General features: G+C 67.6%; 5 protein-coding genes across 5 annotated transcripts; 2 read left to right on the top strand and 3 right to left on the bottom strand.

Annotated features, from left to right (window-relative positions):
- Positions 1–555: 555 nt before the first annotated feature.
- EMIHUDRAFT_114215 (hypothetical protein) lies at positions 556–2,019 on the top strand (the record flags this gene model as incomplete). Its single annotated transcript, XM_005780664.1, has 3 exons — positions 556–1,010; positions 1,045–1,187; positions 1,787–2,019. 3 exons carry the CDS (start codon positions 556–558, stop codon positions 2,017–2,019), a joined length of 831 nt encoding a protein of 276 aa, XP_005780721.1.
- Positions 2,020–3,243: 1,224 nt separating this feature from the next.
- On the top strand, positions 3,244–5,130 carry EMIHUDRAFT_468704 (hypothetical protein; the record flags this gene model as incomplete). The annotated part of the gene is made up of 2 exons (XM_005780663.1): positions 3,244–3,933; positions 4,120–5,130. The coding sequence occupies exons 1-2, from the start codon at positions 3,283–3,285 to the stop codon at positions 5,128–5,130; spliced, it is 1,662 nt and encodes a 553-aa protein (XP_005780720.1). The 5' UTR covers positions 3,244–3,282.
- A 3,960-nt stretch (positions 5,131–9,090) lies between these two features.
- EMIHUDRAFT_366226 (hypothetical protein) lies at positions 9,091–9,682 on the bottom strand (the record flags this gene model as incomplete). The annotated part of the gene is given in 2 exon segments (XM_005780662.1): positions 9,091–9,144; positions 9,157–9,682. Coding segments are annotated over 2 exon segments (535 nt in total), but the record flags the coding sequence as incomplete, so codon positions are not given.
- Positions 9,683–11,487: 1,805 nt separating this feature from the next.
- Positions 11,488–13,875, bottom strand: EMIHUDRAFT_442957 (hypothetical protein). The gene is made up of 10 exons (XM_005780661.1): positions 13,777–13,875; positions 13,651–13,692; positions 13,501–13,564; positions 13,372–13,421; positions 13,226–13,303; positions 13,102–13,151; positions 12,813–12,954; positions 12,520–12,715; positions 12,132–12,445; positions 11,488–11,985 (listed from the first exon to the last, which is right to left on the bottom strand). Exons 1-10 carry the CDS (start codon positions 13,861–13,863, stop codon positions 11,704–11,706), a joined length of 1,305 nt encoding a protein of 434 aa, XP_005780718.1. The 5' UTR covers positions 13,864–13,875; the 3' UTR covers positions 11,488–11,703.
- Positions 13,876–13,985: 110 nt separating this feature from the next.
- EMIHUDRAFT_366223 (hypothetical protein) lies at positions 13,986–14,942 on the bottom strand (the record flags this gene model as incomplete). The annotated part of the gene is made up of 3 exons (XM_005780660.1): positions 14,628–14,942; positions 14,120–14,556; positions 13,986–14,041 (listed from the first exon to the last, which is right to left on the bottom strand). Coding segments are annotated over exons 1-3 (768 nt in total), but the record flags the coding sequence as incomplete, so codon positions are not given.
- Between the last annotated feature and the right edge of the window lie 1,351 nt (positions 14,943–16,293).

Genomic DNA, 16,293 nt, shown 5'->3' with positions numbered 1-16,293 from the left:
CGTGCGTGTCGTCATCATCTGTCCAGCGTCCACCCATACCGCGTTGGTGTCCAGTCCGAGCCTGGCTGTTCTTCACCTTTCTACCTACCTACCTACTAGTTTGATCAATAATGGTGAAACCCGCGGCGCCTCTGGGCGCTGCCCGGGGCGAGGGCAGTAGCGCCCCGCCCGGACTCGCTTCGCCGTTTTTGGCGAGCAAAGAACGTCCAATATTTGACCGTCGGCGGTAAAAATTGTCGACCGGCCAATTGCTGAGACGCCCGTGTCACACTAGAGGCCGTCATCGCATTCGCCCTGGGACCCAGCGCTGACTTCTGACTGTCGTTGCGGTCTATCCCTTTCTCGACTGTCTGAGCTTGTGCGTCTTGGGTCCGTGGTTGTGTTTTTGTGTGAACGTATTTTCTTCTCAGTAACAAGGCTGTGAATACGTTGCTGAGCTCTGCTTCCCCTTCCCATTCGCGGCCACGAGCCAGTTCTTCCTCTACGGTCGGCGGCACTGCACTTCTACAGGCTACCTGCGGGCCGCTTCGGCCTACGGCGGCGGCGCGGGTGTACATGCTGTGCCGGTCCAAGGAGCGGGCGGCAGCGGCTCGGGATGAGATTGTCGGCGAGACAAGCAACCCAAATGTGCACGTCATTCTCGCCGACCTCTCTCTGCGCTCGGACTGTCGCCGCGCGATCGGCGAGCTCGCGGCGCACGCCTCGAGGCTGGACTGCCTGGTCTGCAATGCGGGCGTGCTGCTCAACGAGCGGACAGAGACGGCGGAGGGGCACGAGGTGACCTTTGCGACGCACCTGCTGTGCGGCTCGTACCTTCTCCCGCGCCTCGCCCTTCCGTTGCTGCGCAAGGCTGCCGATCCGCGGGTCGTCTTCGTCTCGTCGGGCGGGATGTACAACACAAGGTGGCCGGGGGCCGAGCGCGGCAGCTGCTCCGCCGGGCAGCCTTACAATGGCCAGCTCGCCTACGCGTACGCCAAGCGCGGCCAGGCCCTGCTCGCGGAGGCGCATGCGTGAATGGGATGCAGCGTCCTCCCACCCGCCTAGCTGTGAGCAGGTCCTGCTCGCGGAGCGGCTGAGCAAGCTCCTGCCGGCGGTGACCTTCGTCTCGTGCCACCCCGGCTGGGCGGACACGCCCGCCGTCGAGGCGGCGTACGGCGCGGCCAAGAGGCTGCTCGCGCCGATGCGGAGTGCTCTAGAGCGCGCAGGCGGCACCCGCAAGGCGCGGCGCACGGGAGGGTGGCGGGCCGAGAGGTGCGGCACCGCGTGCTCGGGCGGCTACGGCGGGGCCGGCGCCTGCAGCGGCGGCAGCCATCGCGCCGCGCGAAGGCGCCGGCCGAGGCAGCCCTTTCGCGGGCGCCGCCGCCGCGAGCTGCGCTCGGAGCTGCCGGATCTCCTCGAGCAGCGCAGCCTCCTTGCCGGCCGAGAGGGGCTCCTCGTGCGCCGCAGCGCCTGCAATGCCACGCTGCTTGTGCTGCTCGACGCCCATCTCGAGCGCTGCGTCCGGGACCCATTGGCCTGTGTTTACGCCAGCGCACCCACGTGAATCCGAGACGGTGATGGGAGGCGTCTCGGCGGTCTCAGACCCAGTGAGGTAGTGCGCCAGACTACCCCGGATCCTGCTGAACAAGCTCCTCTTGTAGCTCGATCGGTCACACCGCCATCGCCGTCGGGGAGAGGGGGGACGACACTGCTTCGGCAGGGTGCACCTCGATCATGTACCGTGTTTGTTATGACCCCCCCCAATGAACACACCAGTGAGGGAGGGCGAGACGATCCCCCACTCTAGGGCAGGGCGCGGAGGGGATCGCCTGGCTGGCGGTCTGCCCGAGGGACGAGCTCGAGCCGGGAGGCTTCTACCTCGACCGGCGGCCGCAGGCGAAGCACATGGCGGGCCCCTTCTTCAGCGAGGGCTCCTTCACCAAGAACTCGGAGGAGGAGGTGGGAGCGATGCTGCGCCTGCTCGACGGCCTCGCCGGCCTCGAGCCGCTCGGCGCGGTCGACGGGCTGTCTAGATGCTGATAGAGAAAAAGAAGGGCTGGACGGTGCGCAGGACATGCACCGGGCCCGGGTTTCTTAGCTCCGGCTGGCACCCAGGTCAGCCGGGCCGTAGAGTCAGTCGTCTTTTGGGTAAAAGGACTAAAATCGCTGGTTCGTTCACGCCCAAGTTGGTGTGTGTGATCATGTGTTTGCGGTCCCTTGTACGACAAGACATTGTTGATGCACAAGAGGGAAGAGCCCTAGGAAGAGCCCGTGGCCGTGCACAGCCGCGTGCTCTCTCTCTTCGAGAGGTGCCACTGCCGAGACTGGGCACCGCTGCCGCTGCGCGTGCCCGCGCGCGTGGCTCCGGCCTCCGCGCGTCGCTTCTCTATCTATCATACATCTCGACCTGCGCCCGAGTGGATCAGAGCAGCGCGATGCGGCGCTCCTCGCACACGGCCACCAGCTCAGTTTGCTGCTGCTTGTTAACCCACGACGAGCGACTGCACGCGAGGGGAGGTGCGATGAGCATTGGGCGGGGCAAGGGCGTGCGTGGGCAGGGTGGACGTCTCACCTTCAAGCTCGGGGCAGCCCCCTCCTTGAGGGCGGCGGCCAGCGCCTTGCAGCCCTCGTCCCCAATCCGGTTGCAGTCGCGGAGAACGAGCGTCTCGAGCCGCGGCGCTGCCCCCTCTTTGCCGAGGGCGGCGGCCAGCGCCTTGCGCGTTGTGCTTGTGGCAGGTGCGCGGGTCGTCTCTTTGGTACTCTCTCTCTCTCGCCCCTATTTTTAGAAGAGAACGTCTGTGGGTCAGCTCACATGTCTTGTCACAATGACGACCGCGAGGTGGCATGAAGGTTGCAGCGAGAATCGGAGAGAGACTGCGAAGAGAGATAGGAAGAGGCAGACTCCCTAGAGGTAGGGTGGGCGACGGCTAGCGCACCACACACCTCTCCTTAAAATCCCTGTGTGGTGGCGGCGTGCCGTCCTCTCCTCTCTCTCTCTCTCTCCTCCCTCCCTCCCTCCCTCTTCCTCTCTCTCCCTCTCCTCTCCTCCCTCCCATCCCTCCCTTGGGTTGTCTGTTTTCTTTCTTTCTTTCTTTTGTCACAATGAGTGAGTGGGGTGGAGCCGAGGGTGCGCCACGAAAAAATGAAAGCCGTTTGTACCGCGTCCTCGCCGCCACCACACCGCGTCTCTCTCTTCGCAATCTGCCCCTCGTTTTTCTTCTGACACACCAACGCTTGCGGCGGCTCGTCTCCCTCTACCTTAGCCTCAACGCTGCGCCGTGGGCTCAACGTCACGAGTGGCCCATGACCACGCCCGGCAACGGAGCACCGATCGCCTCCACGGCCGAGCCGTTCGGCACAGCCCCCGCGGCCAAAAAGAAGACGCGCGTGAAACTCCCGCCGCAGCTCCAGGCGCTGATGCAGCAGCTGGTATTTGAATGCAAGGTCAACTCGTCGCTGCACGGGATTTCGCAGCAGCGCCAGTTCCGTGCCTTTGCCACGTGGCAGGCGGCGGCGGACCAGATCGCCCGCGATGAGGCCGAGGAGGCCGCGGAGGCCGAGCGCGCCGAGCGGGCCGCGGCGCAAGAGAGCGCCGCCGCCGCACAGCTCGAGGCGAGCGCAGCGGCCGCGTCCCTCGCCAGCGCCGAGGCGGCGGAGCTGAGCGAGTCGCTCCAGGCGTCAGAGGAGGCGCTGGCGAACGAGCGTGGCCGCGCCGCGCGGGCCGAGGCGGCGCTGCAGCGCGAGGCGGACGCGCGCAGCGCGGCCGAGGCGGCGCTTCCTCCCGACGACGCAGAGGAGCGGCGGGCGGAGCTGGCTGCGCTGCAGGCGGAGCGGCAAGGCCTCCTCGACAGGCTGCGGGTGGCGGAGACGGCGCTCGCCGCCGCCGTCGCCGCCACGGCCGCGGAGCAGCGCCGCACGGACGAGGTCGAGGCGGAGCTGGCAGAGGCTCGACAGGCGAGCCCCTCGCCCCCTCCCCTGCCCCTCGCCCCATTCTCTGCCCCTCACCCCCTCCCCTGCCCGTCGCCCCCTCCCCTGCCCCTCGCCCCCTCCCCCTGCCCCTCGCCCCCTCCCCTGCCCCCTTGCCTCGACCCCTTCCTCGCGACTCGTCCGATGCGACCATGCCTTCTCCCCGCCCCACAGGCCGCTGCGGCGCTCGACGACACGGATGACGAGGCGGACAACCTGAGGGCGGAGGCAGCAGAGGCGGCGAGGGCGGAGGCGGCGGTGGCAGTAGAGGCGGCGAGGGCGGAGGCAGCAGAGGCGGCGAGGGCGGAGGCGGCGGTGGCAGTAGAGGCGGCGAGGGCGGAGGCAGCAGAGGCGGCGAGGGCAGAGGCGGCGGTGGCAATAGAGGCGGCGAGGGCGGAGGCGGCGGAGGCGGCGAGGGCGGAGGCGGCGGAGGCGGCGAGGGCGGAGGCGGCGGTGGCAGTAGAGGCGGCGAGGGCGGAGGCAGCAGAGGCGGCGAGGGCAGAGGCGGCGGTGGCAGTAGAGGCGGCGAGGGCGGAGGCGGCGGAGGCGGCGAGGGCGGAGGCGGCGGAGGCGGCAGTGGCGGAGGCGGCGGTGGCAGTGGAGGCGGCGAGGGCGGAGGCAGCAGAGGCGGCGAGGGCGGAGGCGTCGGCGGAGGTGGAAGCTGCAAAGGCGGCGGCGGCGGCGGCGGCGGAGGCGGTCGACGCCGCGAGGGCTGAGGCGGCGGAGGCGCGGCAGGCGTCGAGGCGGTGGGAGGCCGCCTTTGGTGCTGCGGAGCTGGAGCTGCGGCAGGCGCGCGCAGAGGCCTCCGAGGGCAGGGCTGCGGGCGGCGGCGCGGCCGCGCTCAGCGAGGGCGACGCGGCGGAGCTGGCGACGCTGCGCAAGGAGAGGCGCGGCTTGCAGGCGGCGCAGAAGCTGATCGGGAGGCGGTCGGTCGCCGCCGCGAACCGGCTGCTCCTCTCGCAGTGCTTCCGCGCGATGACCCTCGCGGTGGCGTCCGCCAGACTCGTCGCCGACCGAAAGCGATTCCGAGAGATGCTCCAGCTCTCCTCCGCCCTGCCCGCCACCAGCCGCGCCGCCACCCTCGCCGGCGGGGACGGCCAAGACGGCGCCGCCTCCTCCTCCCCCGCCGCCGCGTCAGCCCTCCAGACCGCCGGGGCCGAGGCCGAGTTTGATGTCGCCGAGTGAAGCCAGGCGCTCGTGGCGCCAGGAGCGCCTGTTCCCTGGCGTGCCACCTCCATCGCATGTAAAGAAAAGGGAAGCGGCACAAAGATCGCACGGGCGGGGACCTGTTCCTTTTACCCATCTCACAGTAGATATGCCCGTTTTTATTTATTTATTTAAAGGGAAGCCGTTTGACCGATCGGCGTCTCAAACGCAAAGAGAAAAAAACCAGCGGCGACGGCCTGAGCCTACAAAGAACCCTGCACAAAGACCGCAGGGCGGGGACCTGTTCCTTTTTACCCATCTCCTAGTAGAGGTGTCCGTTTTATTTATTTATTTCATTCCGCATATATGCGCGGGTCCGGCCGGCGGCTTCAAGAGGCCTCGCGACGAGTCGCCCGGTCAGAAGAGCGGGCGTCGCGGCGAGTCTCGCTGGCGTGACGAGCCAAGACGGCGCGGCGAGCCGCGATGGCGCGACGAGCCGCGATGGCGCAATGAGCGCCCGCCGCCGCCGCCATGGTTGGCGCCTCAGCCGCCTCCGGGCGGGTCGTCGCCGCTGCCACCGCCGCCGAGGACAGGCGATCCGCCACAGTCGCCCTCACGCCGGCCAAATCCGGCGGTGCGCAGCGAGCCGCCCTCATCTGGCCGCTCTGCTGCCGGTGGTCATCTCAATGCTGCGCAGCTCAACGGCCACATCTCGCATGCCCGCGACGCACACGAGCTGCTCACGCTCTTTGCCGCCCACAGCGCGAGCTTGAACCACATCCACGCTGCGAACCTGTGGAACAAACTGGGCAAGCAGCGCATCGGCGGCACGAGGAGCAGCTTGAGCGGCTGGTGCAGCGCACGCTCGACCTCGTCTCCTCGTGCCGAGCACGCGAGCTGGCCAACGTCGCCCACGGTGTTGCAAACTGCCGCGGCTTGTCACTGCCCCGGCGCCCACGTCTCGATCTTCTTGGGCAGCAGTTGGTTCGACAGGTCCTCGCCGTGGCCTAGGCAGCCGTGGCGGCCCTCGCCCCAGGTAAAGACGGCGCCGTCGGCGGTGCGGGCGATGCTGTGGCGGGCCCCAGCGGTCACCGCGACGACGCGCTGGTCAGCAAAGGCCTTGATCTTCTTGGGCAGCAGCTGGCGCTGCGCGTCGCCGTGGCCCAACCGGCCCGCACCTCCATCGCCCCAGCTCCAGACGGCGCCGTCGGCGGTGAGGGCGAGATTGTGCCATACTCCAGCCGACACAGCGACGACGCGCTGGCCAGCCAACGTCTCGACCTTCTTTGGCAGCAGCTGGTTCTGCAGGTCGCCGTGGCCCAGCCGGCCCTCGCCTCCATAGCCCCAGCTCCAGACACCGCCGTGAGCGGTGAGGGCGAGGCTGTGGTAGTGTCCAGCCGCCACGGCGACAACACGCTGGCCCGCCAACGCCTCGATCTTCTTGGGCAGCAGCTGGTTCTGCTGGTTGCCATGGCCCAGTTGGCCAAGGCCTCCAAAGCCCCAGCTCCAGACCGCTCCGTCGGCGGTGATGGCGAGGCTGTGTTCGCCTCCAGCCGACACGGCGACGACGCGCTGGCCAGCCAAGGTCTCGACCTTCTTGGGCAGCAGCTGGTTCTGCAGATCGCCATGGCCCAGCTGGCCAAGGCCTCCATAGCCCCAGCTCCACACGGCGCCGCCAGCGGTGAGGGCGATGCTGTGCACGGTTCCAGCCGACACACCGATGACGCGCTGCCCCGCCAAGACCTCGACCTTCTTCGGCTGCAGCTGGCTCTGCCCGTCGCCGTGGCCCAGCTTGCCGTAGGCTCCACCGCCCCAGCTCCAGACGCCTTCAGCGGTGAGGGCGAGGCTGTGCCCGGCTGCAGCCGACACAGCGACGACACGCTCGCCACCCAGTGGGGAAGAAGGGAGGCGGGTCGGCGTGTGGAGCCGCGCCATTCCCTCGCCGTGACCGAGCAGTCCCGGCGTGAAGCTCTCAGCCGTTCCGCACGACGAGAGCCGCCCCACGCCGTCGATGAAGAGGCTGTGCTGACCGCCTACCGCCGCCCTCGCCGGCGGGTTGGCCTCGCACAGCAGCGCAGCGAAGCACAGCCACCGCACGGCGCAGCCCTCGCCCTCCGGCTGCGCCGGCAGCTCGAAGCCGCGCTCTCGCGCCCACAAGCGGATGCCCTCTACCGCAAGCGAGGCGTGGAAGAGCAGCGAGACGGCCGCGACGCGAGCGATGTCGGCGGTGTCGCAGCGAGAGAGGGCGCGGACGAGGAGCTCCGTGGGGAGGTCGAGGAGGCGGGCGGGCGGCGGCGTGTTCGGCGAGGGAGCGGAGGCGGAGGCGGCGGCGAGGCGGCGCGAGCGGCGGCGCGGCGGGGTGGACATCGCGAGGAAAAGAATTTTCACGGCGCTGGGCACGGGACTGGCGCGCGCTGGCACTAACAAGGCGCAGACGGCTTCCTTAGAAGCCGTCGTCCTCGCCATAGAGGAAGTCGAGGAAACAAACTAGTCTCAAGGACATCGCGGGGGGAAAGAATTTTACAGCCAAACCCCTCGCTCAACACTGGGCACGGCGCGGGACTGGAGCGCACACTGGGGGAAAGAATTTCATCACTCCATTTCGCATGACACCGGGTACAGGGTGGGCACTGGCGATACCGCGACGCGACGTCGAATTGCCATCCCTCCCTTGGGTGTCTGTTTTCTTTCTTTTTCGAAACCACATGTACATGTTGCTCCCGTCACACAAGCTCTTTATAAGTCGGTTTAACAGAAGGCCTCGATGGGCAGGGGGGTGTCGTATGTGACTCATGGCACATGGACATGGGGGCATTCGACACTACAACAACACACTCCCAGCGCACACTCAAACACTTGACTACACTAACACGAGCGTCGATGTTTTGGCGACACGCAGCCGCGCACAGCCAATCTAGACAACCCAGGCCGCGCCTCTCCCTCGTCTCGCTCTATGCGCTGGCGGCGGCGAGGCGGGGCGACTTGCGCTGAGCCGGGCCGGCGAGCGCAGCAGGCGCGTGCTTCGCCGGCGCCGGCTACTTCTCCGCCTCGTTCGCCGCTCGCACCCTTCCGGCCGCCTTGCGCAGCAGCTTGAGGTTGTACTGCAGCTGGTCCGCGTTGAAGTGCGTAGAAGCCAATCAGCAGCAGCGAGAAGAGGAAGACGGGCGAGAGGAGGGGGAAGGAGAGGCCGAGCCCGCGGATGCCGTATGGCGCGAGCCAGGCGGGGAAGTCGCCGCTGTAGGCGTAAGCGAGGCGCAGCGAGCCGGCGGCGACCGGGATCCACCAGATGACGCGGCACGCGACGATGGCGGCGACGACGCACTTTTGGAAGCGGTAGAGGAAGCGCGGCCACGACTGGGCGGGCGTCTGGTGCATGACTATGGCGGCGAGTATGAAGACGCCCGAGGCGTGAGCGGAGGCCTCGACGTGGAACATGAACGTCTTGGAGATGCCCGGGCCCCCCATCAGCGCGAGCGTCTCGAAGAAGACGCCGAAGAGGTGGTGCGGCGTCAGGATGTGATCGACGGCGGGGTGGTGGCGCGTGAGCGTGTGGTCTCTGCCCGTCCACCGGCGGTAGAGCATGGCGAGCGTGTCGTACGCCTCGACGCCCATGTCTGCGTACATGGAGAAGAAGAAGTAGGACGGGTCGTGCGTCAGGAAGTACAGCAGCGAACTGTTCTCTCATGTGTCCACCTAGATATATGTGTCCAGTGTCCTGAGCGCTCGCGGCGTGCCGCAATGGTTGGAATGGACACATGGACTGTTGGACTCTTTGCCTGCGTGGGTGTCCTCCGGGCGTCTCCTCCGTCCTCCGTCCGCTCGAGTCTCGCGTGCATCTCCGCGTGGCACATAGGCTCTGCCAGGGTTGCATTTTCGTAGTACTACACACACACACACACACACACACACACACACACACACACACACACACACACACACACACACACACACACACACGAGACTATAAAGTCTAAACTCTAAAAAGGCCAAAAGGCGGCCTCGATCCAGGCGCCCTCCAGAGCATGCGTTGCCGCGCGCGCGGCAAAGTCAAACCGTTTAACAAACCGCCGACCGAAGGCGTCATGATAGCCGATCCGCATGGACCAAATCCCAAGCGCCGCGCCGCGCGCGAAAGCAAGCCCCTATTACTGCGTCTCGCGCGCGATGGCGAAGCCCAAGACGCAATGGCCAAAGTCGAGCGCCGCGATGCCGTTCGTGGCTCCTGCCGAGTCGAGGTGGTACCGCTCGTGGATCTCGTAGATCGAGCGGACGAGGAACGCCGCCCGCGCGCGGGCCGCCGCGGGGAAGAGCGAGTGGCTTGCCGGCGACCACGGCGCCGCCGCCCGCCGGACCAGCGCCGCCGCCTCGCCCTCGCCGCCCGCGGCGCGCCGCAGCTTCGTCGGCTCGCCCTCGTGCAAGCTTGCGCCGCTGCGCAGGAGGGAGGTGGCGCGGGCGGCGGTGAGGGTCTCAAGGTGCGCGAGCGGCGTCCAGCCGCGGCTGGCGACCAGCCAGGCGGCGAGTTCGGCGTGGCCGCGGCTATTTGCGGCCTCCTCGGGCGTGCCAAAGGGCGTAGCGGCGCGGGAGGCGCCGTGGGGGGGGAGAGGAGCTTGGCGACCTCGAGGTGGTCCTGGTGGCACGCGATGGACAGCGGCGTGACGCCGTTGTCGCAGGCCTGGTCGATCGCTGCGCCAGCCTCGAGGAGCAGCCGAACGCACTCGAGCTGGCCCTCCTGGCACGCCATGAGCAATGGCGTGGCGCCGCCCTCCATGGCTTGGCCGACCGCCGCGCTGGCCTCGAGAAGCAGCTGGGCGATCTCGACGTGGCCGTGCTGGCACGCAACGAACAGGGTGTGGCGCCGTTGTCCTTGGCTTGGCTGACCTTTGCTTCAGTCTCGAGGAGCAGCTGCACGCACTCGAGGTGGCCGTTTTGGCACGCGATGTACAGCGGCGTGGCGCCATTCTGCTGCGCTTGGTCGATCGCTGCGCCGGTCTCGAGAAGCAGCCGGGCGCACTCGAGGTGGCCATCCTGGCACGCCGCTAACAGCGGCGTGACGCCGTTCTCCCTGGCTTGGTTGATCGCCGCGCCCGCCTCGAGAAGCAGCCGGGCGACCTCGGGGTGGTTGTTCTGGCACGCGATGTACAGCGACGTGGCGCCATCCTTGCGTCGCGGTATACAGCGTGGAAGCGCCGACGCCATTCACCGCCCCGACGCTCGCGCCGCCCTCGAGCAGCAGCCGCGCCCCCTCGGCCTGCCCGTGACGAGTGGCCCAGGTCAGCAGCGTGTCCTGCTTGTCGGTGTCGTGCCGCACGTCGAGCTGGGCCGCGAGCGACGTGTCGCGCGTCCGCCGCCCGGAGAGGAAGGCTCGCAGCGCGGCCAGGTCGTCCACCGCCAGCTCGGGCAGCAGGCTTGGCTGACGGCGCCGCTCATTCCGCCAGAAAGAAGAAATCGCGCTACGTGGGTGGCGCTTGTGTCTCCACTCTTGGACGAGGCAGACGAGAGCGACGCGACAGAGGAGGAAGCGAGCCAGGTTGCCCCGAGCCAGGTCGGCGAGCTGGGCTGGGAGGATGGCGCTCGTGGAGGAGGGTACCACGCAGAGTGAAGTCGGATCATGCAAAACATCGACAACGCGTGAGAGGTGAAGGGGGTGAACCGCGTCATCCTCGATCTACGGCGAGTTAACCAGACCCCCCCCTGCCAGCAGCCAGCCAGCCCGATCGCCGTGCAAAGCTCGCTTCCGAGCTCTCACGCCGCGCGTAGTGCGTAGGGCCCTTTAGGGGCCTAGAGAACACACACCCCTCCCCTTTTCTCCCAGTAAGCTAAAAGTACGTACAGCGCTGCTCGCAACATGCGTGTCGCGCACTCATTCATGACCGGTCTCAATCCCCCCCCCCCCCCCCCCCCGCGCGCGGGCCTTCTAGGCCCGCGGGTAGTCTCCCCCCATCCCCAGGGCCTCCAGGGCTCGCACCTCAACCTCTCACAGACCAGCGCACAGCGCCATCGGACGTTTTTTCTTCTCAATAACAAGGCTGTGAACACCGACCTGTTCCCGAGGACCCTGATCCCTGTTACGTGTTAGGTTTGAGGCCACAGCCCGGAACAGGGTTGGATCAGGGTCGGAACAGATGAGCTGCCCCACGGTACGGCCCTTTTTCCCGACCTTGACCGTGCTGTGTTCGACCGTGATCCGACCGGGTGTTCGGCAGCAGGTATGATCATAAATAACATGATCCGACCGCGTTCGACCACGTGTTCGAGTTCCTACTCCGACCTCTGTTTCGACCGTGATCCGACCTGATCCGACCGTGCTCGAGAACAGGGGTCCTCAGCGCACAGCGGCGGCGGGAGGTAGGGATTTTCCCAACCTTGTTCCGACTTGGGCCGGTACTAATAGCACTTGTGGGAGGGTCGTATCGTGTATCGACAACAGATTGGGTCCAAACAAACCTCTTCATCAGAGCTAACCAGGAGGCATGCGAGGAAAGCGAGAACGGACTCGGGCAGGTTCCGCGGCGCGGGCGGCGGCGGCGGCGGCGAGCAACATTGTAGCTCACCGCGCGCGCACACCTCTCATGCTGGCGGTCGGGCGGCGCGAATACGCTTGTACGCTGCCCGCTACACCCCTCCCGGCGAGTCCTCCTTCAGGATGGGGAAGCCGCGCTCGTTGAAGCTCACGACCTGCGACCACTCGGGCGGTCCCGCCCAGTCCGGCAGCTTCTCGAGCCCGACGAGCCGGTTGACGGAGAAGGAGTTGGTGCCGAGGTGGCGGTTGATGACATCGGCGAGCACCGTGCTCTTAGCGTGCTCGAAGCCCCACGCGGTGTAGCTGGACGCACCCCAGTCCTGCGTGTAGAAGCGGTCTTGCCGGATCGACGCGAAGGCGTCCGCGACGATCGCCTGCGCGGAGGCGCGGCGGGCGCGTCGAGAGCGGGCGGGCCGAGGCGAGTCGCGACGGGGAGAGGGCCGAGGCTCTCCTCCTCGGCAATCTCTCGGCCGCATCTCGGCTGTGTCTCGGCTGTGTCTCGGCTGTGTCTCGCGCGGACCTGCCCGATGGTGGAGGGCAGCGCCCACCCGCCGCTCATGCACTTCTCGACCTGGCAGCCGACGACGAGCTCGACGTCCTCGATGCCGCCCGGGTAGAGCTGCCGCAGCGTGTCGGCGGTGGCCTGGTCGCCGCCCGTCATGTCCTCGAAGGAGGAGTAGCCGCTCGTGAAGCGGCGGCGGAAGGTGTTGAGCGTGGGAGCGCCCATCAACCGCGCCGCCTCGATGGCGCGCTGCGAGACGCGCGCCCGCTCCCCGAGGATTGAGTCGGGCACGTTGTTCGGACCGAACCCGCCCGACTCCCAGTTGAGGATGCCTATTGACAGAGGTCCGGTCCATGCTCCCCCAGCTTCCGTCTCCTCCCCCCTCCCGACTCCCAGTTGAGGATGCCGTTGAGCAGTGTGCGCATCTGCTCGTCCGTGTCGATCGGCGGCGGGTCTGTCGCGGACCACTCCACCGGGATGGACGTGTGGAAGCGGTAGATGAGGTTGAAGTTGAAGGTGCACATGTTGCCCACCCCGGCGCCGCCGTACCCCTGCCGCAGCTCGCAGAAGCCCGACCCGTCCGGCGCGATCTCGCCAAACATCTGGAGAGCGGCAGCGGAGGCGGAGGCGGCTAGACAGATCGGCCACACCTCGGCCAGATCTCGGCTAGATCTCGGCTGGGCCTCGGCTGGGCGTCGCCTGGCAGCCGTAGGCGCGGAGGATGATGTTGATGTACACGCCGCCCATGATGAGCCGCGCCTGCTGGTAGAGCTCCTCGTCGGTGGCAAACTGCGCGGGGTAGCGCTGCGCCAACTGCTCCGCCACGTAGTTGTGCTCGCGCCTACTCCGCCAGAGATGTGGGGAGGTGTGGGGAGATCTGGGTGAGATAGGCCGAGATAGGAAGCATCTAGGCTTGCGCGCCTACTCCGCCAAAGCACCGTCGCATCCGGGAGGGAGCAGAGCGAGCGCCGCGTGGTCGTGCTCGCGCCGCAGCAACTCGACGATGACTCGCGACTCGGGGATCCGCCTCATCCGGTCCTACGCGCGAACTGGCCGGCGGTGAGGCACAACGCCTCCATCGACACGACTCGGGGGCCCGCCCTCGTGCGCTCCTCCGCAAACGCCTTGAGCTTGCCGCCGCTCCACTCGCGCGTGGCGTCGGCCGTCGTCTTCGAGTAGCCGTACAGCGGCTGCAGGTCGAGGTACGGAGGAGTGGAGGTACAAGGAAGTGTCTGGGAAGTGTCTAGGAAGTGTCTACCTGCAGGTCGAGGTACGAGGAGTGGAGGTTGACCCACTCCTTGTCGCTGCCTACCCACACACACAGACACGGCCCTCGGAGGCGCCCCACCCCCCCACGCGTCCCCGGCCTGCTCGCTGTCGGGCAGACCTCGCTCCGGGTGCGTGCCGCCGTCTGTGCCGGTCGCGGTGCGGAAAAAGTCGTGGATGGCGACCTGCAGGGGGGGGGGGACGGCTCCGCGAGGGTCTCAGAGGCAGGTCTCCGGGATGGTCCCGGGCGTGCGAAGGCGGCGCGGCGCACGTTTGCGAACCAAGTTGCGAGCGAGTTGACGCCGTACGGTGCCTGCGGGAGGGGGCGCGAGCGGGCCCGGGCTAGGGGGGGGCGGGCTCCAAGAGGAGGGACACGAGGGACACGCCGCCGCGGCACCTTTTTGAAGGCGTCCCGCTTGTAGAGCAGCCGCACCACCTCGTCCGCCGAAGGCAGGTTGTGCAGGGCCTGGAAGGGCTCGTTCATCGCGTAGCCGCGCCCGCCCTGGCCGATCCACGGGAAGATGCGCTGGTTGCCTGAGCGCACGGCAGGGCCAGCCGTCACAGAGGCGCTGCTCTCCGCCGCCCGGCGCGCGCGCGGAGGCGCTGGCTGCCGCCGCCGTCGATGGCGCGGTACTTTCCCGAGTAGGGCGGCACCGGCACCTGCGGGGGGAGGGGCGTGGCGAGGGGCGTGGCGAGGGGCGTGGCGAGGGGCGTGGCGGTCGGCGGCACGAGCGTCGCCTTCCCCGTCTCGACGCGGGCGAGGTACTCCTGGAAGGTGAGGAGGACGGGCGTGTCCGCGTCCTCGTCGAAGATGTAGCGCGGCGGCGTGTCGAGCTCCCACAGCACAGCGAGCACGCCAGCGCCCTCGGAGATGCAGCAGCAGAGGAAGCGGCGCCACCCCTTGAGCAGCGTCTGCCGGATGACGTACAGCGAGTGGATGTAGGCGATCTGCGTCGGGTTGTAGCAGCAAGCCTCACCGCAGGTGCTGTGGCAGCGGCGCGCGCAGAGGGTGTTGCCGAGGAAGAGGACGAGGAAAGTGAGGAAGGACCACGGGAAGCGGAGGAGCAGGTAGAGGTACCGCAAGACCTGCCGCCCGATAGGGTTGTACTCGCTCCGGTCGCCGGGGCACTCGCAGCAGGTGGCTCGGCCGACGCAGCTCGTGCAGAACGTGTACCTGCCGGGTCAAACGGCGGAAGTGCAGGACCGTCCGGGTTCGCCTTCCTGGTGATGAGAAGGCGGCGCTACCAGAGCGGCGGGATGAAGGTGCACGGCCAGAGCAGCACGCACGGGTCCTTCTGGACCTCGTCGCAGGAGTACGCGCAGAACCGCTCGCACCGCGTCTCGGTGGCAGATTTTCTCGTCGAGCGAGGTGCTGGCGCCGGCGGTGGAGCCGCATGCGCTGCGCGGCTGCGATCGAGGTAGCCCTTAGATGGAGGCTTGACGGCAGGCCTCGGGACGACGCCTGGTGGCGGAGCCGGCGATATCGACGTCGACGTCGGCGACGTCGACGACGTGGAGCCCATCAAAGATAGGAACGATGCGGGATGCCCTGTCGGGCGCGGCCAAGGTGGCCGGGCGGGGGGGGCGCTGCAATGAGTGAGGAAACCAGGTTCGTTGTGAAGAGGAAACCTAACTATGCGGATCGGCAAAGGCGCGACGCGTCGATTGACGATCTATGCTTTTGACCCATCAGTCTCCCAACATGTGCGACATTAGTCAAACAACCCGCTTCACGGCGGTCCGCACGTGAGCCCCGCGGCGGCGCGGCGCGTCCTGCAACGCCTGTCCACACTCCTCGGGAGCACACACACGGACATGAAGCGCGCACACGGCCCAATGGCCGTGCACGAGCAGCAGCGCAAGCGCCGCCAACCGCACCGACACTTTTGACCGCGTGCCGCACTTCCCGAATCCCTTCACACCCCACTGTCGCGCAATGTGCCGGCTGGTGTGCGGCTTCTGCCACGCCCACTCGAAAGCGAGCGCATCACTCTTCGAGGAGAAGCCGCGCACAACGAGAAGAATGCGCCACGGCCGTCCCGCGGCGGGCGCGCCACCTCCCGAGAGCTCGCCGTTGTGCTCGGCAAGGACGGCTCCAACGGCGAGCCTCGCAAGGACTCGAAGTCGGAGGTGCTCTTCTGCGCGGCGGCGCCGACCTCGTACAACGAACGACCCCGCCACCTACGATGGCGCCGACCTGTCCGACATCAAGCTGCCCGGCGGCTGCTTCATGCCGGTCGTGGACCGCTTCAAATATCTTGGGAGCTACCTCAACCGCGACTGCAGCGACAGGCTCGACGTCGACAGCCGGATCGAGTCAGCGGGCCGAGCTTTTGGCGCTCTTCGGAAGTGCCTTTTCAGCTCGAGGGATGTCTCGTTTGCCGCCAAGCGCGCGGTCTACACCTCGCTCATCCTCTCCATCCTGCTCTACGGGTGCGAGTGCTGGGCGCTCACCGAGCGCCTCCTCCACCGTCTCCGCGTCTTCCACGCACAGTGCGTGCGTGCAATGTGTCGTGTCACTCGCAAGCACGTGTGGGAGCACCACATCACGACTGGCGAGCTCTGCGCCAGGCTAGGTCTCGACTTCATCGACTACTACATCGACCGACGCCGGCTGGGCTGGCTCGGGCATGTCAGCAGGATGGATTTCGAGCGCCTACCTCGTCGCATGCTCTCATCGTGGGTGCCTCACGGCCGGCCGATCGGGTGCCCCAACGTGACGTTTGGGCGCAGCATCCGCACCGCGCTCGACAAGTTCCACATCGACCGCTCGAGGTGGCCCGAGCTCGCCGCCGATCGCTCGGCCTGGCGCCAGACGCTGGAGAACAAGCGCCCGCCCGACGCCTTCTTTGCCATGCCGGCGAGGGCCAGGCCCCCCTCCCCGCGCATTGCGCGCACTAAACCAGTGCGCGCA

This window comes from Emiliania huxleyi, assembly GCF_000372725.1.
Source record: "Emiliania huxleyi CCMP1516 chromosome Unknown EMIHUscaffold_210, whole genome shotgun sequence".
In the NCBI taxonomy this organism is placed as follows: domain Eukaryota; phylum Haptophyta; order Isochrysidales; family Noelaerhabdaceae; genus Emiliania; species Emiliania huxleyi.
The sequence above is the reverse complement of the archived record's forward strand: the minus strand, read 5'-3'. Positions and strand labels throughout refer to the sequence as shown.